The following is a 21,713-nucleotide window of genomic DNA, read 5'->3' as shown; positions in this document are numbered from 1 at the left end:
TCTTTTATCAAGGAAATGTATTTACTGTTATCTTGTTTTTTCAAATTTTAGGAGCAGGATGAAATCAAAGCAGAGCCAGTGAAAGAGAGAAAGGTCTCTCTACCTACTGGGCAGGTTAAACTGGAAAGCACAGTTGCCGCTGCGACAGCTAAAACGCCTGAATCCAAAGCAGAGGAGCTTGAAGAAGATCAACCACAGATTTTACCCATAACACAGGAATTGAAGGATGGGCAGGTGGTTGATGATACAAATAAAAATGAAATAAATACAGATACATCCATTCCAGTAAAGGAGGAGGTCAAGGCTGAAAGAAGGCGCCTAAGTTTCCAAGCAATGGATGAGAGCAGCGAAAGTGAACTCACACCCTCACCTCAAGTCCAGAGGAGAAGGCTGAAGGTCAGCAATCTTTCATCCAGCAGTGAGGACATTAAAACTGAAAGCGCTGACTCCTCTATGGAAGATGAAGAATTCATCCGCAAGCAGATAATGGGTATGGGTGATGAAGAAGAAATGTCTGTTTCAGAAGATGAGAAAGACAATAATTTGGCAGATGAGGACGCTATCAAAGAGATTGAGCTTGATAATGCTTCAATGACAGCCACAAAAAGTAGCACAGAGAATGAAGAAAGCCCAGCCAGGAAAAAATCCCTCCCAAAAACTGAAACTGCAACTACTCAAGATGTTCCTGAAACAATGCCCAGCAGTACTTTCAAGAAAGCTATTCCAGCCATGAGACAGAGACAAAGCACTGATGAAGAAGTAGAGAGCATCACAGAATCCCTGTCAAAGGGATCGTCTAGTGTTCAGGTATCAAGCTTTACCCCAGGATCTTCACCCACGTCTGCCTCGTCTCTGGAGGAGGACAGTGATAGCAGCCCCAGTCACAGGAAAGTCAGTGGGGACAAACAGCATCGCAAAGGTAGGCACAGGCAGCCAACCCAGCCTCTCCCCACTATTGAAGACTCCTCTGAGGAAGAGAAGATGAGGGGAGAAGAGAAGTCTAGGAAAGACAAAGATGAATTTAGAGCCCATGGCCAACCACTGTCTCCATCTGAAGATGCTTCGTCTACAGAGAATCTGAGACAGGTAATGACTGAAACCAGTAGAACATCTGGCTCTGAGCCCTCTGTAAGTATAGACTCAGAATCAGAGGCTAGGCGAGCTGTCCAGAGAGGACGCAAGCCTTCGTCGACAGTGATACCATACCTTTCTTCTGATCCATTTAAAGAGAAGGATACTGTGACAAAATCATTGAAGAGTGCCGAAGAAGCATATGAGGAAATTATTCAGAAGACAAAAGCTATTCCAGGGGAGAGCCCCCCTGATATTGAGCCTCTCTATGGAGGAATGGCAATAGAGGACTACCTTTATGAATCCTTAGTAGAGGAGCCTGAATTTAGGATAGGTGAATCTCCAGAGGAAGAACTCAAACAGGATACTAGCGCAGAGAGTCTCAAAAAACTCAGGTCTCCGGAGGAAGTTTATGAGGAGATGATGCAAAAAAAGAGAGAACTGATGATGATAGAGCAAGAGTTTCAACAGGCTCAGACTGCTATGGAATCTTCTTTATTAGTGGCTTCAGTCACTGAGCCTCCCTCAGTTGCTGAGACCTGTGTGGTGACCATACCGATGGAAGAGACATCCCTCACTGAGCAAACTGATATGCCTCTTACAGGCACTGAAAGTTCTGGTGAAGTGCCAGTGAAGAAAAAGAAAAGGCCAGCTCCACCACGCCCGTCTGAACCTCCTAAGCGCTCAGAGGGGACTGTTGTTCCTAGCACTACTGGTGGATCTATAGGTTTTGTTAGGCCTATGGTTCCTCAAGATCCTGCACTCATGAAGGCATTGTTCCCCATACCAGACCTTAAGATTACCCAGTGTTCATCTGGGGAGGAAGAGGATGACAGTCTTGCAGACGAGTATGGTGTTGGTATTTCCTCTGACATTACCCCCAGTGATGAATCTGACACTAAAGAAGATCAATCCATAAGCCCACCTTTGTCTGAAACCGCTGAGATGGAACCTATCTGTGTGGTCTGTGAAATCCCAGAGCCAAAACCTATTCCAACACCAATATCGGCCCCAGAACTAACCACTACACCTTCGCCTGTATCACCAATGTCACCTCTAACTTCACCAGCCACTCCAGATTCCAGTTTGGCTTCTAATGCTACATCTTCATCCTCATTCCAAGCTCAAACACCACTTTCAGCAGATTCAACTCCGCTGTCTACACCAACACCTCCAACTTCATTTGTAACACAGTCACCTCCAGAGATCTCACCACCATCAGCTGCCACAATTGCAACAGTACCGTCTAGTCAGGGCTCAGTCTCTCACCCTGCTCCAGCCACAGTCATAGTCACAATACCAGATGTGGTGTCTGATCCTTCCAAAGCTCAAACAACTGCAGTAATTCAAGTTAAGGCTCCTACAGCTGAAGCTTCAACTCCAGCCCCACATGGGACATCTACTCCTGTACCTGTTATAGTTCAAATGCCAGACTTGGTTTCATCTCCATCTCAGGTGCCTATTGAGGCTCCAGCTGTTATACTTGTCTCAGCACAGAGTCCAGCACCTGCTGTTGTGTCAGCTCAACCTAAAACTTTAGTTACAGCTACACCTGCTGCAGTTGCTACACCTGCTGCAGTCTCCACTCCAGCTTCAGCCCATGTTGCTCCTTTCACTCTGGATTCATGCCCTGGGCCAGTCATAGTACAAATGCCTGACTTGGTTTCAACAACGTCTCCAATCTCTGCACAAGCCCCACTACCAATCTCATCCCTCATAACTACCCCAGCTCAAGCCCAAGCCAAAGTGGTACATGCAGTCCCTGTACAAGCAACAGTCCCATCAGTGAGCCCAGGAACAATCCCAGCTCAAACAGCCCACGTGCCTACTCCAGCATCAACTACTATAATCAAAAAGAAGGTTCCACCACCTCCTCCCCCTCGGTCTACTTCAGTGTCATTACCTGAGCCTAACACAGAGCTGCAGCCTGTAAGAACTATTCAGCAGGTCACCCCAATTATGACCACCACTGTAGCTAGGGGAACCACAGCGGCTGGCCAGCAAATGCAGTCTGTAGTTGTGGATATACAGCCAAGAATGGAAGACATGCAACCTGATAACATGGCTGTTCCTCAAGTAGTGACCCCAACCAGACAAGGACATGTTGTAATTATAGTGCCAAGTGTGGAAAACATGTCTCTGCATGGACAAACCCCACAAGATAAAGCTAGCACAGGGTCAATAGCTTCCACCGCTTCTCTGCCACCAAGTGGTCCAATAGCCTCAGATATACCCAGCACAGTTACAACTTCACTATCCACAAAGGTGTCAGCAGTGCCAGTAGCTTCAGCTCCACCACTTCCCCCTAAACCTATGGCAGGTACAACAGTTGTAGACACAGTAGAAATACCTGTAGCAGATACACCTCCACCACCCTCAACTACTTCACCAAAGCCAACAGTTTATTCAAAAACAGTGGTTCCCATTGCAGTCACTATTGCTACAGCAGCAGTAACACAAGTTTCTGACACAACAACTGGCCCCAGTCAAACCACAAAGCCTCCTCCACCCATACCACCTAAGCCTATATCAATTCCTGCTGGACTGGTTTTCAGCCACAAGCCAGGAGAGAGTGTCAAACCACCTCCCCCTCATGTGATGCCCAAAGCTGCAACACTACCCAGGACCAAAGAACCTCCAAATGCTCTGTCACTTAGCCTGACACGACCCGTGGAATCTAAGTTGGGTGCAACATCTCCTAAGTCACCTTTGTCTCCTAAACATGCCAAATGTTTGCAAACCTATGTGGTGATAACCCTTCCATCTGAGCCTGGCTCACCAACAGAGGCCATAACAGTCCAAGCGCCTGTAAGACGAGGTTCCATCCCATCTACAAAAGTGTCAGGTGTACGGACCACGCCCTTAGAACAGAAAACACCTACTGAGGCATTCTCAACACAGGCTACAGTTAGGAGAGCCTCTGTCCCCACTGTAAGGCACCCACCTCCAATAGCCATAGCTCCAACTGTGGCAGTAGAGCAAGTGACATCTTCTGAGGAAGTGGTTGCCAAAGTGCAAGCCAGGAGAGACTCTGTGCCTTCTGAAGTGTTACCACCACCAACACCACCACCTGTAGCTGATGTCATGGTAGTGTCATCAGCTCAGGAAACATCTATTCAGGCAATTAGTGTACCTCCTCCAATTAAGAAACCATATATGCAACAGCAACAACCAATTACTCAGCCACTGCCACCACCTAAAACAAGCTTTGAGGTTATCACAATGCCCCCAGAGCCAATGGTTGTTATTCAACCACAAACAATCCAAGCCACAGCAAGAGCCCCGTCTGTACCACTCGCTCAACAACCAAGCACAGCCACAGAGGTCATAACAGTTCCATCAGAGGTTTCAGCTGAAGCATTAGTTCCTCAGGCCTTAATACCAATTGTACCTGTGCAGCCACAGGGTCTAACAGAAGTTGTTGCTGTACTTCTGCAGCCTGAGATACCTTTAGATGCACTAGTTCCCCAAGTTAGACCAGCTACAGTGTCCCCTGATGTCTCTTATCCACCAGTTACAGCTCAAATAGAAATGCTGCAGAAACAACAGGATATACCTTCTCATGTCACAGTCACCGAGACAGATATGGTACAGGGAGAGATCCAGCAAATTCCTGCTCAACAGCAAGTTACCGTAGTTGAAGCAGTGACTTACTCTGCTGAACTCCCATCAGTGCCACACACTGTTCAGCCTTTCATGACAGAGCAGCTATCTTTGCAGCAGCCATCTCTTGTAGCTGAAGTGTCGACCCTCCGGAGAGAGTTTGAAATGCCTACAGAAGTTATTACAACTGATACTGCTGTTAGATTGCCAGGAGTAGCAACCATATCTCCAGTACCTTATCCTTTACCTCTAGTTGCTGAAGTAACTCCAACACCAGAAGTACCTAAGTTTATGCCAACTACAGTTGCTGAGATAACTCCTACAATTGGTAAAGTAACACCATCACCTCCTGTCATGGAAGTCCAACCAATGGCAGTGCAGCCAGAAGTCCCCTACATTCCACAGGTCTATGACACGATTACTTCCTCAGTCATGCCACATTCAATGCCACCACTGGAAGTCATAGCATTGCAGCCTGAACGTGAGACACCCACAGAGATTATAACAAAGGAAGTTGATGTAAGAGCTTCAATACCATCATCAGTGTTGCAGCCCCAGGCATTGGCTGGGATGCCAGTTGGAGTTATTTCAACTGAGGAAACCACCAGTAGGAGGAGAACATCTATATCTTCAATAGTACAACCAACATACACAACAAATGAGACATTTATTTATCCTGCAGAGTATGAAACACCCACACAGGTGGTTACAACTGAGGCCTTTGCTACCACCAGGAGAGAATCCATAACCATGCAGCAGCCAATACCAATGGCACATATAGTAAATATGCCTGCTGAAAAAGATGTTCCTATTGATGGTTATAATGTTCAGGACCCCTACAGAAGAGGATCTATTCATTCAACAGAACAAAGACCCCAAGTATTAACGTATTCTTCAGAATATGATCACCCTCTAGAGATAATAACCACTGAGGCATACACCAGGAGAACCCCAATTCCTACAGCACAGGACATTCCACAAGGTGTACCTGTGGCCCCAGTCACCATCACTAAAATTCAGCAAGAGTCTATTGAGAGCCAAGAGATTCGAGGACCAGAAAAGGTGGTCTCCAGTATGAGTCACATGTATTCTTCTTCAATTTCCACCTCAGGCCAGCCTCCTGAAAACCTGCCTAACCTGGTCACTCAGGTGGTTACCACTGAAGTCCAAAGGACCACTGTCTCTGTTGTCCATGAAAGACTTCCACAAGTCCCTCAGCCAAGTGTAGCAATCACTATTCAACCAGACATAGCTAAAGTCCAATCTCTGCCAAAACAGAATGGCAAAATAATCTACCCTGGTGATGTTATCGATTTACGTACAATGAAGGTTGGCGTAAAGATGACTGAACAAGGCATGGACCTAACACCACCTGAGTCATGTCGACAGTCTTTTTCAAGTGACTCTAGTGGGCGTCAAATCACAGCTGTGCAGCCTGAAATAGTAAATCTTAGTGCGGAGATCACTCCTGCGACCACATTGTCTGTGGTCACAGACAGCATCACAATAGTCACATGCACAGCCACCATTGCCTCATATAACAACACTCCAGCAGAAAAACCACTGGATTTGCAGGGCCCTGTTACTTCATTGCCTCTGGCGCTCACTACATACAAACCATTTGAACCACTTGCTCAGATTGTATACAGACCTGTGAATTCCCAGCCCATTATAAGTGCTGTAGCATCCACAGCTCAAGACATACCCATTAATCTTTCCTTTGGAGCTCTAGTCACCCCAGGAGGGAAACAGCCAATGACTTCCCCAACAGCTATCAGCAATGGAGGTCCTGTTCTTTCTCTAGAGGCCACAGGGGCCATGGATCTGTCAAACTACAGACCAGTGAGAGCTATGGTAGCTTTGTCTGACACAAGCCCAGGAGTGGTGACCACTGTTGTAGAGGATGATGGGACTCCAGTCGACCTTACAGCTGGCAGGAGGAGCGTGTGCTGTGATGTCCTTTACAAGCTACCATTTACAGGAAGCTGCAGAACACAGCCCCCGGTTACAACCCAGCCTGACAACCGCTTTGGCTATAGGGATGACCACTACCAATATGATAATGCTGGACTGTATGGTATCAAAGGCATGAATGGCATTAAAGCTTCAATGTCTGAGACCAACCTGACAGAGGCAGGACTGTTCCCTTATGACAGCAAGAATGACTATGACTATCTCAGTGGATCTGCAGATGGTGCTATAGACCTCACTGCTGCCAAACTTTCTGCTGGTGAGTATGGGTTTTTTTTCTGCATGCTTGCAGGTTTTATTACCATGCTCTGTGCTTGCTTTATGGGCTTGCATTTGATTGCTTTAATAAACTTGAAACTTTTATTTACAAAGCCCCTTTGCTCTTTAATGTGGATTGTACAGTTCAATACTTTGCTTACTCGAGGCATTTGTGGTTGTGTCCCCTTTAAGTTTAGTAACTCCTGCTTTTGATTATCCTTCAATTTGCTTTGGTTTTATATGCATGCTTTCATTAAATATTAACACCTGCTTGTTTTTGTTTTCTTTTGTCTTCATACAGATGCATGTGTTTGCCTGCGTGTGCTCCCTCAATATTTTGGTTTTGCATCTTGCTAGCCAAAATGACTGCAGATATGCATGTGAAATGAAAATCCTTTTAAATACAAATTGCATGACCTTCATTTAGTGTAGAGAACAATGTGTTTGTTTCTGAAATAATAATATATTTGATGAAGTAAAACCTACATCTTTGGGCTTATTATGGCAGGTAAAGCTCTAGACTACACTAGCAAAACTGGAGTCTACCCTGGGATGACTACTGCTCCATACTCCCAGGTTCCTGCAGCTGGGTTTGGTGTAACCGGTGTTCTAAGAACTTCAGATGGAATAGTTTACTCTTCTGTTGCTGCCCCAGTTCCGTCCACATATGCAATTACAACACAACCAGGCTCCGTCTTTAGCACTACCTTAACACCTACATCAACAGTCCAGAACCAGTCATTGCCGCATCCGTATGGCTTCATTCCCAGTACAGACCCAGGACAGATAATTCCTTATGACACAGGGCTACCTAAGGAGCTTCTACCCACAGCTTTGGCTGACATCATAACAGGCTATCCAGACATGTACTCAGACACCACCTTGGAAGCAATTGCTGCATCTCTGGATGCCTTAGCCTCTTCCCCAATATTCCCTGGCTTAGACAACACCAAGATGGCCCAATATCAGATGGAGAGGGAGTTTCTAGAGCTAGAGAAGCTTAAGCAGCTATGTCTTGCAGAGGAGCTGGAGTGGGAGAGGCAGGAGATCCAGCGTTACCGTGAACAGGAGCAGCTTATGGTCCAAAGGGAGCTTGAGGAGCTTCAGGCACTGAAACAGCAGCTTCTCTTGCAGCAAGAGGAAGAGCACCATGCCCACATGGTGGCCCAGCAGGAGACATATGCCCAGCAAAAAGAGCAGTTGCAACAAATTCAACAACTGCAATTGCAACTCCAGCGCCAGCTTGATGAGCACTATGGTAGCACTGGCACCACAGGAAACCTCCTAGATGCTAAATATGCAGGGGTAGGGGACAGTGGCCAGTACTGGCCTGTCAAAGATGAGTCTTCAACTCCATCTATTGGGACACAGTTAGAGGAAAGTCAGGATCAACTTAATTTAGTAAAGAAGCTTCAAGCTGATCAGGACACAGGGAAAAAAATAATTGATAGTGGAGTGCAGACAGATGATGAAGATTCAGCAGAGAAGCAGCATGTAGGAAGGAGAAAGAAGAATAAGAGAAATATTGATAGCTCAGCTCAGACTGATGATGAGGACCAAGACGAATGGGATGCTCCTACAAAAGCTCGGCGACGGTCTCGAAAACATAGCAGTGAGGGGAAACATGGCTCCAAGGTCTCTAGCATCGCTATCCAGACAGTGGCCGAGATATCTGTCCAGACTGACCACTCTGGAACTATCAAACGTCCCAATGTCCAGATGGACACAAAGGTGGAAATCATCAAGCATATCTCAGCTCCAGAGAACTCTCAGAGAGGTGGCAGTCTGAGCTGTCAGACAGACTCAGACAGAAGACACACACCCATTGAGGTTGGTTACAGCACACACTTAACAGCAGATGTCCCCTCTAAATCTAAAGTCTTCTACACCTCAGTCTCCCCGCTGTCCCCGGAAAAGTCACTTGGAGGGCAAAGAATGCTGACTGCTGACCCAACCAGATTTTCCTCTGGTCCTCGAATATTGAAGGCTGGTCAGAAGTCTCTGTCTGATCCGAAATCCCTTAGTCCTGCCGCAGAAGACAGAATGGGTGGATACTATGCAGACAGCTATAATGTAAGTCAAAGCAAAATATAAATGGAAAAAAAAAGACTTGTTGTATTATTGTTGATAAAGATAAATATCACACTCATGATTGTGTCAGAATGATGACATTTTAGTGAAGCATGCAGTGAATTACAATTGCGTGATGTATCATTTGTTTTTGTGTTCTAGAGCCGAAGCTCTCCCTCTGGTACAGGTAAGAAGGTGAAGCGGACGCTACCAGACCCTCCTCCTGAGGATGACACTCTGACAGGACGGACAGGCTACAGCACCAACTCTGCTCGTCGCCGTCTTGCCCGCAGTACAACAATGGCCCGGGCAAAGATCCTTCAGGACATTGACAAGGAGCTTGATCTTGTGGAGAGAGAATCTTCTAAACTTCGCAAGAAACAAGCTGAGCTAGACGAAGAGGAAAAGGAGATTGACGCCAAGCTACGGTGAGATACCACAGATGTAACATCAACACAATTTAGGATATGGGCTTGCACTTATTGTCAGACCCTGTAACATTACATCATTAACAAATAATGTTACTAACCAGTGAGTAAGTTGTGTTGATTGTAAACTAATATCACTGCGTGTGTCCCTCTCATCCAATCATTATTCCTAATTCATCTGCATGATTCCCCTCTTACCTTGATAGCTTATGGGCTAAAAGGCTGCCTTGACACCACTCAGTGAGACCTCTCCACACTCACACATGTCACACTCGTACGAAAGGTACTACTGTGTGAGAACCCAGAACAATATTTGCCTCTTTGGTTGTAATGATAATAGAATTTTTTGTGCTCAAATTGTAAAACAGTATGTGCCCATTACTGTAGGTACCTGGAGATGGGTATCAACCGGCGGAAGGAGGCCTTGCTGAAGGAGAGAGAGAAGAGAGAGAGGGCCTATCTCCAGGGGGTGGCAGAGGAAAGAGACTACATGTCTGACAGTGAAGTTAGCAACATCAGAGAGGCCAGGGGTGACGGCCTGGAGAGACCACGGACAGCACCCCAGTCAGAGTTTGACCAATTCATCCCCCCACAGACGGAAGCTGATTCCCAGTACAACACACTAACTAGTCCCTACTCTCACTATGCCCAGTATGTTCCCCAGACCCAAACCACCAGCCACTACACCCAACAGAACCTATATCAGCAGCAGTCCCTCTACCACCAACAGGTGTCTCCTTACCCAACCCTATCCCTCTCCCATGCCCAGGCACAGTCTAGCAACTACCAACATGCTCTGCTCCTGCAGCAGGGAAAGCAGCGACAAACCACCCTGTCTGATTTAGAGCCTAAGATCACCACCAACTATGAAGTGATACGCAACCAGCCTTTGCTCATTGTGCCAACCTCCACAGAAAGTGGTTATGGGGTTGCTCACCTGGGAGGCAAGTATGGCAGCCTGGACTTGAGGCTAGGGCTGGAGGAAAGGAGCATGGCCTCTAGTCCCATGTCTAGCATTTCTGCTGATTCCTTCTATGCCGATATTGACCACCACAATGCCAGGAACTATGTGCTGATAGAGGACATAGGAGAGCTCACCAAGGCCTCAACAGGGCTGAGCAACACCGGCTTGGGCTCTGGATTCAACATGCCAGATAAGGAGTTGTCCAAGGCAGACAGACTCCTCAGGGCAGCAGAAGTCAGGCGGACAGCAGAGGTAAATACATAGTCTTTTATTATCCTCATTTTCACCTTTTTCATCTCTTCATGTACATAGCTATATTTTTAATTTGCTTTTTAGGGTGCAGTTTTACCAATCCATCTCTGGATAAACATACTTTTGAAATTTGACAGTATTGCAATATCTTTCTTTTATTCCTATCATGCAATTTTTATAGCCTGTTTAATATGATGGCTGAAAAGGGCAAAAATGCTACAACGGCCCAAAACATTTCTTTTAGGAGAAACTTGCTGCAGCTTCAGAAATTATGCCAAGTCAAAAAAATATATGATAATCCAAAACAAATACAACAACAGGAATGCGCTGCAAATTAAGAAAAGGTGCTGCAGAAAACAATCTATTGTATTAACAGCAAATACAGATATGATGCAAAGTCAAAAAGACACAACCTCCGGAAACAAGTGCAATAAAAAAATGTTTCATGTCCAGTCAACACAATGGAAGTTCTTCAGGCCTCTAGGGGGAGCGCTAAATGGAACAGCTTGAGTTTTGACCCAAAAGAGAAAGGGAGACCAAGGGAGAGACTGTTTGTTTATGAAGTGAAAAGAAAAGTGGAGTTAAGAGGGGACATAAAATGGTACGTATTCTCTTGTACATTTGGTGCTCCACCTAGAGGCCTTGATCGCCTCAATTGTGTTGACTTAATATGCAGTTTTTTCCCTGGTGTGTGTGTTTTTGGCACCATCACATCATTCCTGCATTTGCAGAGTATTTGCTGTTAATGTATCTGTTTTGGCTTTCTGCAGCTGCTTTTTGTAGCAAGTTTCCATTGTTGTATCTGTTGTGGATTTTTGTATATGTTTTAGAATTGGCATCGTTTCTGAAGCTGCAGCATGTTTCTCCTAATGGATATGTTTTGGACCGTTGCAGCACGTTTGCCCTTGTTGGCTGCCGTTGTTCAAGATGCAGCAAAACACATGTCAGCAAAACAAGACTTTAGCTGTTGGGCTGATACTACAGTGTCTTGGCCAAACATATGTCAATGTCTGTGAAAAGTATCTGTCTGTTCCTGAAGGTTCAACCTTTGCACACCTTGTATATGTCAATGGGGACACACATTTAGGAGAGATTGACTAGATCAGTAGTCACAATGGACTAGACAGTATCCACAATGTTTCAGTCTGGCCACTTCTCTACTTATGTCATTGATCAATTATTTTTGAGGTATATGTAACACACATAAAATGCATTTGTTCGTGTGCAAGTCCTATTCACAGTGCTGCTGAGAAAACAACTAATGTGTGACATATAATTGTCTCCTTTTAGGTGGCAGAATTTTTAGGCTCATCTCGACTTCAGGGTTATGGTAAAGGAGAAGATGACACCATGGAGGAGCCTTATGAGCTGAAGCTACTGAAGCAGCAGATCAAGCAGGAGTTCAGGCGAGGAACTGAGGGACTAGAACATTTAACAGGCTTGGGCCTGCCCCAGTATCTCCCCAGTGATGGTAGTTTTCGCCACTTCCCTAAAGGAGAGAAATATAGCATCGGCAGGCTCACCCTTGAAAAACAGGCTGCAAAGCAACTCCCAGCAGCTGTGCTTTACCAGAAACAGATGAAGAACAAAAAGGCCCTAATAGACCCTAAGGCCATCACGAAATTTTCCCCAATTCAGGAGAGTAGGGACTTGGAGCCTGACTTTGGCAGCTACATGGGATCTGGGGCCTCCTCTGTGACCAATCTGGCTGCTACAGCTAGGTTGCTTCAGGATGAGATTACATTTGGGCTAAGAAAGAACTTGTCTGAGCAGCAAAAATATTTAGGCTCCTCCTTGGGGGCCAATTTAGCTGGTTCTCTAAATATTGGGCAGTCCCTCGGACTTGGATCTACTATCAGGGCCACTGCCCACGATGATGGCACCTACCCAAGTGGCACCCGTTCCCGCCCCTCATCACGCCCCTCCTCCCGTCCCTCATCTGTCTATGGTTTGGATCTATCTATCAAAAGGGACCTATCCAGCTCCTCACTCAGACTTAAAACAGAGGGAGAAGTCCTGGATGCAGCATTTGCTCCTGGGGTGGCAAGAGCAAAGCCCACCAGTCTACCTATCAGCCAAAGTAGGGGCCGTATCCCCATTGTGGCTCAGAACTCAGAGGAAGAGAGCCCTCTAAGCCCAGTGGGGCAGCCTATGGGTATGGCTAGGGCCTCAGCTGGACCTCTCCCTCCCATCTCTGCTGACTCCAGGGACCAATTTGGTTCCAGCCATTCCCTGCCAGAGGTACAGCAACACATGAGGGAGGAATCTCGTACGCGAGGCTATGATCGAGACATCGCATTCATCATGGATGATTTGCAAGGCGCCATGTCTGACAGCGAAGGTAAATGGAGCCTGAGACTGTTGCAGCAACTCGACTGTGTGGACTTGCTTGTCATGCATGCTAATGCTGAGTGGTCTTACTGAGTTTGTGCATTAACTGGTTCTTTCTCAATCATCAGTGCTCCAGATAATTAGTGTTGTTTGTTTGTTACTATATTTTCCTCTGTCACGGTAAATGTCACAATAGATGTTTGCATGCTGTTTCCTTTCTTTTTATTATCTCACTCACCGATACATAACACTCTTGGCATGAGTTTATGTATGTCACTAATCAGTTTTATCCATGTTTGTTCTGTGATTTCATTAGCATGCTTTGGCTTTTTATTTTTCAACAGCTTTACTTCTTCACAGTTTAATGATCATCCTTACTCCTAAAACTCAGTGGTAACGCAACTGCACAAAAATCTATAGGCTTGAAGTTATTCATATATGTTGTCCACATTACGGCTGCCTTATCCTTATTCTTAGTGAAAGCCCAAACTTTGTTATTGTTATACCAAGCATGACATATTTTACAGTCACCCTAACTAGGTATCTGCTTGGGGCACATTCAGTGAATGCATGGTGGATATAATGCAGCTACTGAGAATTCATTCCTGCATAAATACTTATGTTAAGAGAGGGTGTGACACATAATGGCAGACATGAGTGGCTGTTCAGAAATGTACTGATAGGGACAGAGTATTTTTTTAATCTTTAAAAGTGAGGTACCACGAAACAATTGTAGTAGTAGTAGTAAGCTTTGTGTTATGAAAAAGTTTTAAAATGTGTAATGTGCAAGTCCTTTTTAAACAACAAAAAGTATGTTTAAATAGAACAATGTAATCATCATTTTCTCATGTGTAAAGTGCCTCATAAATGTTAATAATGCTAACTTATACATGACCTATGTCTATATTTACATCTATATAGACATCGATCAGCCAAAACATTAAAACCAGTGACAGATGAAATGAATAACCTTGATCATCCGGTTACAATGCCATGTTCTGCTGGGAAACTTTTGGTCCTAGCATGTGGATGCCACTTAACATGCTCTAACCAAACACAATTACAAACCAAGCAACCTCCCTTATGGCACCAGCACACCCTGATAGCAGTGCCCCCCTCCCCAGCAGGACAAAGCACCATGTCACAACACTGTTCAGGACTGGCCCAAGGAACACGACAAAGAGCTCAAGGCATTGACCTGACCTCCAAATTCCCTTGTTCCTTTTACTTAACGGGACCAATAGTTTCCCATCAGAACACTGCATTTTAACGAGGTGATCAATGTTATTCACTTCACCTGCAAGTGTTTTAATGTTTTGCCTGATCGGTGTGTTAAAAAATGTTCGCTGAATGGCATTTAGAGTGTTTGAAATGCTGTTCAGACCACCTGGAAGCTGCAGAAACCTGTTGTAGAGGACTTTCACATGAAGGTATGACAAGGAGTGTCTAGGGATTCTCTCTGTCTTTTTCCCAGCCCTCCCCCACCAATCTGCAGAGCAAAATAGTGTCTTTGTGAAAAGTAGGTCATCGCCTCAGAAAAAAAGTATATTTACTTTTCTTAGACATCCTTTCAGCTATTTTGGAAAACAACTAGCAGCAGTGAGGTTGAAGGAATACTGATGAATCACGGTATCTAGATGCACTCAAGTGTTATGCAGGTGCAGTCGAGGCATTCACTTTGTGTAGTTACCAAGAGTAATCCGAGTTTTTGTACTCGTAAACCTATACCGCGATGCAATGACTTTCTCTCAAGGACTACCATGCAGTTATGTGTATTGTTAAAACATAATACATTAAGCACAATAGTATTCTGTCTCATTTTTCTTGTATGTAACTGTACGTCTGTGTTTCTATGTCTTTAATTTTCTATCTGTATCTGATTTTGCATCCTTGCATGTTGTGCAATAATATATGTTTTCCATTTCCATTTTAATAAAGTGAATGTTTTCTGCTTGTCGGTTGTTGCTGTGGATGTCTCATTGCAATGTGAGATGTCCATGTCCCCTATTGACAGCAAAATATTGACATGTGCTATCTCCATTTTCCTAAGTGTGGGATTGGTAGTGTTCCATTAGGTTAGGTAAAATCAATTTCTGTAGATGTCAACATATCATACTGTATGATATGTAAAGTTATTTTTAAGATTTAATTAGACACAGTATGTTATGCATTTATTAGATACAAGTATAATTAGACATTGCAAAAAAAAAAAGGCCAATGACTTTTAAAAACACTTGCCTGATTAGAGTTAAGGTTAAGAGGGTTTAATGTCCATATTAATTATGAGATTATGAGTAATAAATATGTTTAGCAACTTTAGCTTTGTTTCTGGACCATTTGCAAAGAGTCTGTATGATTAAATTCTTGATAAGAAGGTGATATTTGTCCTGACCCCACATAAGAGTGTCCATCTGCCTTGATTACAGCACTAAGTGAGTCCATGCTGGCTCTGAACAGAGATGATGCCAGAATCTTTCATGAAAGTATCAGACACGGTAGAGTATCTTACAGTATTAGTTAAAAACCCTTACTTTCCTGGTACTGCTATAGCTCAATCTTACATTCATTGATAGATGACTTTTTCCCCTAAAATGTATTTTATGTTTTCCTTAATGCTACTGCTTAAATTTGTAAACTCTTTGCCAGGCTAATTTCAAGCATGCATCTTACATTGACTACTGATTTCATGTGCTGAAGTATACTCACAATACAAATCTAAGTAGTGTTAGCACAGTTCCTGTAGTTTGTTAAGATTACTGAACATGTGTTGGACGCATTTCTGAAAAAAACATATAACTTTGTACCCCAGCTGGAGGCCCAAACTGGAATATAGAAGGTGAGACAGCATCACAATTCCATGTAGATACATAGAGACTGTTTGCCTCCATGCCGCACATCATGGTTCTGAATGATCCACTTCTCTGGTTGATTTTGCAAACATACCAGACTCATTCTGGAATGACCCACATCTCAGTAGTATACAATACATGTCATGTAGCAGATCTGTAGTAGCTGACATGTCAGATCCATTCTGCAATGAACCCCATCGTAATGGCACTAGATAATGTTTTACCCAAAGTGACTTTAGCTATACATCATTCTGGAATGATTGAACATCACGGTGCTTCTGTAAGCATATCAGACCCATTTCCAGTATTCATGTTCATGCACTTCTGCAAATAAAATCACGTGTATATTGTGTGATCATGCATAAGTGTTGCCAACAAAATCCGAATTGCTATGGCAGTGCATTTTATCCAGTTGCTTTATAGAATTCTGAAGGTCGATGTTGCCGCTGTGTTCTCATTGTAGATCAGAAAACTCCTGTAGCGATAAGAACTGATTAGTGCTGTCTAATCCAAGAGATTTAGCTAACAGGCAACATTTACCTTCAGCAAATACAGTCATCAGGCCATACTCTTCATCATTATTGGTGCATCTCCTTGGTGGAATTAGATCACTGATAATACAAAGAGACATTTGGCAGATGTGTGCACATTCTATCCTTAGTGACAATGTATAGCATCAAGCACCAAAATGATGACTCACATTTCTTATGTAGAACTTTCTCCACCAATCTGTCTCGTTACCATGGCTTTAGATGAATTGTGAGCTCTGCAGTAATGATGCTAAATGTAACATGAGGCATCTGAAGTCTTTCAGATGTTACATATCATGCTTAAAAGGTGGTAGATGCCTGTGTGATGATCTCTGGCTGGTTTCACAGCACACAGAACTTAAAATACATCATACTTACATTAGCATTGTACAGTACCACTTCACAGGTATATGGTTATTGATCCTATATGTAAGCTACAGTTGGAGGTTGTGACTCACAGACTGCGTAGATACTTCTCCCCCTTCATGCAAACAACAATGCTCTTAAGATAATTTCTATAAACAAGATACGTTATTATCATTATTATTATTATTAGAATTAAAACACACAATGGGACAACTCCAACCCACAGTGTTTTGTCTGAAATTATTAAATACAATACATCATTTCCAAGGGCTTCTTTCAACAACAATGTTTCATATACAGCAGCTATGAAAATGTGGACAAGAATGTGCCCTCACACTGAGACGGGGAGCACTGCATGGTATCAAAAGCATGCAAAATGTATAATGCTCTTGAAATGTATTCATCCTTCATTCAGTGCTTGCAGTAATCATCTGAACTCACAGTTGGCATGGATAGGATGGACCAGAGTTTATACTTCTTTGCTTTCACCTATCCGGTCAGGACAGATCAGAGATCTTCCTGCATTTGTACAAATGGGGATGGATGTGTTTCAAACTTTGTGATGCAGGCTAGAAACTGTTTCCAAAGCTTGATTGCAAGATTGATCTCTGCCCAAAGTAGTCGTAACCATGTTTACAGCAGATATTTTTTTAAAGCTATTGGGGATACAGTGGGTTTGTGTTTGTGTGTACATGGCTGTTGACCAATATCTCTCCCTGCCTAGCCTACCACCTGAGGAGAGAGGACACAGATTGGTTTGATAAGCCAAGAGAAGGGCATCCACAGAGCGGAAGCATGTCAGACAGGAGACAGGTGAGGTCCAACATTCAGCTTCACATTGTGCTGTTTCCTTGGTTAAATTTCGGTCTGTAAACCTGGCATGTTTTCTGCGAGGAGGCCTATTTTTCATGCTGTAATTTCTCAAAAATTACTTTCAGATGAAACTGGTCCCTTATGCTTTCCCTCACACTCGCATCAAGCTTAAGAGAGACCCCAAGGATACCAGTGTGTCAGGTACAAGGCGAACACAGAACAAAGCATTGTGCATACAATCATTTTCTATCTCTCTTTGCTCACTAGAATTTGCATGTTTATTTTTCCCTCAGGAAACGGACTAGGGATCCGCGTGGTAGGTGGGAAGGAGATTCCGGGGAGCCGAGGAGAGATTGGAGCATACATTGCCAAGGTTATCCCTGGTGGTGTGGCAGAGCAAACAGGAAAAGTTGTAGAAGGTAAGAGGAGATTGAGTAAGGAGGTGGCAGTAAGTTTTGTTAAGTTTTGAATAGTAAGAAAAACTCATATACATATTTCCATCCCACAAGAGAAGATGTGCTGCTGAAATTAAGGTATTTCCTGTGCATTCATTTGACTTTATACATGGTAAAAAAACATCATTTCTGGGGCCCGAGAGATAAACAGTGTAAATGCAAATCTTCCAAGTGTTATTATTTTTAGGGCAGTCTATAAGCCCTCAGCCAAAAAAAAAATCCCTGCCTGAATCAGTGAATTCCAGATGGAGATGTGAGAGGCTGCTGTAGCCTTCTGTGTTGTGGTCTGTCATGTCTCATTCCCCGACACATCACATCCAAACACAGAAAGAGCCTGTCAACTCACCCTCCACAGCACTGGGCTGTGTTAGTCATTAGGCTATATTTAGCATCATTATAGACACACAAATACACACACCCAGGCATACACAAACACACACACACAATAATTAGCTTTATGAACCTTCCGAAATCCCTACTCAATTTGTACATTAAGTCATTAGGATTTTTCAAATGGTTGATCTTAATGTTTATTGTTTGGACAGAGAGGAGCCTGGATATTAATGGTCATTTCTGACGTTTGAAGATATTTTAGGACAAAATTGGTTCTAGTTTCTCCTTTTGAAGGGAGCTCTGCCATGGGGACTGCCACGACTTTGCTATTACACAAGAGAGAGGGTGAAGGACAGATCAGCTAGTGTATTTCTGCTTGGTCTAATGCTTTCATTCATTGTTTTGCTTTGGAAATAATGAGACTGAAAAGGTTAGACTGGGCTCCCATTTTTATGGCATTATTCGTTGTAATAATGAAATAGGAATAGTGGTCAGAATGGCAATGTTTACTTTGTAGCGTATGCTGAATTGTAACTATGCAAATGTGATGTTTGTGTTCCACTGAAAGAGAATGGCAGCGCAACATGCCTTCAGGTGCAAAGAGAAATAAGGTGGGGGAGGATACGGTGGATTATATATAGAGGGAGCAGAGGGAATAATCGAAATGAGCACTGGCTCATGCAGAAGGATATGGGAATATTAATTCAAGTCTTTATTGTCACAGCAGCTGGTAAGTTGCCTCGTAAGCAGAAGCCTAATCTGAGGACCAGATTTCAGTTGTGTAAGTGAGGCCTTCTGCAGCTCTGGCATTGAGTTGGAAGTTTGAGTTTGCTGTGCACTGACTTCCCACTGCTCTTGCATCTGACATGCCATTCTCTTGAGTTTAAACAAATGAGATTGTGTGCAAAACTTCAGTTTCCTCTCGCTGTGCTGTGTGTGTGTAATGCTATAGTGATGCAATGTCAAAGTCAACACAAACACAAATTGAAAATGAAATTATTAAACTTTTCCACTGGGTATACTACAAATAAAAGCATTACTTCTGCTGTGTGAGCATGTAGGCTGCACTACCCACACTGAATCATGTTTCATATACGGAGTGGGGGTGCAGTGCATTTGCCGACAGGCTATAACATCTTGTGTGGGAATTGATAGCACCCTTTTGTCTCTGACTCCGCCTGCTTGCCTTTATCACACCACAGGAATGCAGGTGTTGGAGTGGAATGGAGTCCCTCTGACGGGAAAGACTTATGAAGAAGTGCAGTGCATCATGGGCCAGCCATGTGCAGAGGCGGAGCTCTGTGTGAGACTGTGAGTTACATCTGTCATCATTTACCCATCTATCCCACTAAGACTCCGACATGTTTAGTCGCAATATGGCAGCTCTGCACCCATGTACACCTTCTCTCCTCCTTCCTTTCCCTCCTCTTCATCCCACACCCCTTCATCTGACAAATACTCACTCTATGACTGATTACTGCTAAGATACACTGGTTGATATTCCATTATAAATTTCCTGTATGGATCCAAACAGCGACCTTAATATGCTGTCTGACCCTGAGCACCCACAAGCCCTGGAGCACCATGTCCAGCTTAAGGCTGGTATGTACAAGGATTTGCTGATATGTCTGCATGCATGCATGTATCTGTGTACCTATTTCACATAAATACAAAGTGAATTACTATACGCATTTGTCTCAGTAGGTGGGCAGCGTTCCCCTGGTGTGGATCCTAAGCAGTTGGCTGCCGAGCTGCAGAAAGTGTCCCAGCAGCTGGCTCCTGGTATGGCTGGAACAGGACTCGGGCCCGGGGGTTTGGGGGTCCTCTCTGCACTTGAGCGCTCAGCCCTCCTCCACTCAGGTCCTGGATCGGCTGCCTCCAGTGGCGTGCCAAGCCCCGGCCAGCCCGCATCCCCAGCCATAAACAAGAAACAGCGACACAAGGTTGTGGATTTGACTTGTTAGCACGCTTTCTGCTGCCTCGTCTCAGACACGCTCTTCAGTTGTGAAGAGTTCAGCTCACAATGTGATGACGAGGCAGAATATAGACAGTGAACAATATATCAGCGCCTGAAACATTCTGCAAAATATAAATCTAGTTTGAATTAATAATAGTGTGTGAATCCGTTTTAAGCCGCAGACTCTGGGTCCCCTGTGTGATCCATCATGCACCTCCATTAGTATTACATCATATGTACATAACACTACAAAGGGGAGCTTGCATGTGAAGGTCAAAGAGTGTGACTGTGTTCATCACTGTGACAGGCCAATTATAGCGGAACAAGAAATAGTGTGGTACAGTGCATGACCCTGGCTGCGGGTGGCCTTTACACATGAAATGGGCAATATAAGCATAAGTGCTTCATTATAAGCAGATGTTTAAATATATAAAGGCATTATTAGGAATAGAATATAAAACAAAGAGTAGAAATATATTTAGAAATCGTCTGCACTGAAACAGATTTTTTCATTAATGTTTAAGTACCTCAAATAATTGATTAACCTTCCCAAACTTCACTGGAGGACTTTTCCAGTCAATTACACAGCTCAGATGGTCAAATCCCTCCTGAGGCCTATAGATTCAGTGAGAAATCTTTACTCGGCATCTTTTCTACAAGGACAGCCCATTCATCTGTAAGCTGACAATATATATTTCGAGAGTGAAGTCAGAGCACCGTTTACTGCAACCTAACACCAGGGTAACAGCTTAAATCTGGCATGAACTTTTCTTTGTGGGTCAGATCATGAGACAATTGTTTTACAACCACTGTGTGCATTTCCCCACTTTTTTGTGTAGCCAATGGAGGCAATGAGGACACCTCATGCCATCACTGGAGAAATTCAGGTATTAAAACACTTATAAAAATCACTTTCGGTGTCATTCATCTGTTTGGTCTTTCTCACACAGCCTCTGTTTTCCCTTCAGCTCCAGATCAACTATGACAGGAACTTGGGAAACCTGATCGTCCACGTCCTGCAGGCTAGAAACCTGGCCCCGAGGGACAACGACGGCTACTCTGACCCTTTTGTCAAGGTCTACCTCTTGCCGGGGAGAGGGTGAGCTCTGCGCGTGTGTTTGAGTGCTCACGAGTGTCTGGTCTGTGTCTGCCTTTCTGCTTCTGTGTCTGTCTTGTTTTCTCTCCCCCTATTTCTTTCTGACTTTTATATTGAATGTCCTGTACGGAATTGACTAACTACTTGAGTTTGTGTGAGAGAATGAGCCTGGACATGATGATATGAGGCAGTCATTTGCAGTGCAATTCGATTCAATTTGATTCAGTCTTTGTGAATCAATGGATGGGTGTTTTAGAATTGAAACAAATCCGCGAGGTGAGGTCATTTGGCACGCTACGAGATTACAATATGTTCAATTATCTAAGCGTAGGCAGCATACATGTGTGCAAACATACTCTATGCTGA

General features: G+C 44.0%; 1 protein-coding gene across 1 annotated transcript in view; it reads left to right on the top strand.

Annotated features, from left to right (window-relative positions):
- pclob (piccolo presynaptic cytomatrix protein b) overlaps positions 1 to 21,713 on the top strand; it is a 58,196-nt gene that overhangs the window by 22,997 nt on the left and 13,486 nt on the right. The window contains exons 8-20 of the mRNA XM_050073481.1: positions 52 to 6,904; positions 7,412 to 8,976; positions 9,136 to 9,401; positions 9,789 to 10,617; positions 11,908 to 12,958; positions 17,418 to 17,506; positions 17,632 to 17,707; positions 17,800 to 17,925; positions 19,497 to 19,605; positions 19,829 to 19,896; positions 19,996 to 20,237; positions 21,091 to 21,138; positions 21,220 to 21,350. Of these exons, the coding sequence (XP_049929438.1) occupies positions 52 to 6,904; positions 7,412 to 8,976; positions 9,136 to 9,401; positions 9,789 to 10,617; positions 11,908 to 12,958; positions 17,418 to 17,506; positions 17,632 to 17,707; positions 17,800 to 17,925; positions 19,497 to 19,605; positions 19,829 to 19,896; positions 19,996 to 20,237; positions 21,091 to 21,138; positions 21,220 to 21,350 (11,453 nt within the window). The remainder of the gene's footprint in view (positions 1 to 51; positions 6,905 to 7,411; positions 8,977 to 9,135; positions 9,402 to 9,788; positions 10,618 to 11,907; positions 12,959 to 17,417; positions 17,507 to 17,631; positions 17,708 to 17,799; positions 17,926 to 19,496; positions 19,606 to 19,828; positions 19,897 to 19,995; positions 20,238 to 21,090; positions 21,139 to 21,219; positions 21,351 to 21,713) is intronic.

The sequence above is a fragment of the Epinephelus moara genome, chromosome 20, assembly GCF_006386435.1.
Source record: "Epinephelus moara isolate mb chromosome 20, YSFRI_EMoa_1.0, whole genome shotgun sequence".
In the NCBI taxonomy this organism is placed as follows: Eukaryota; Metazoa; Chordata; class Actinopteri; order Perciformes; family Serranidae; genus Epinephelus; species Epinephelus moara.
This window is presented reverse-complemented; position numbering and strand designations above follow the sequence as displayed.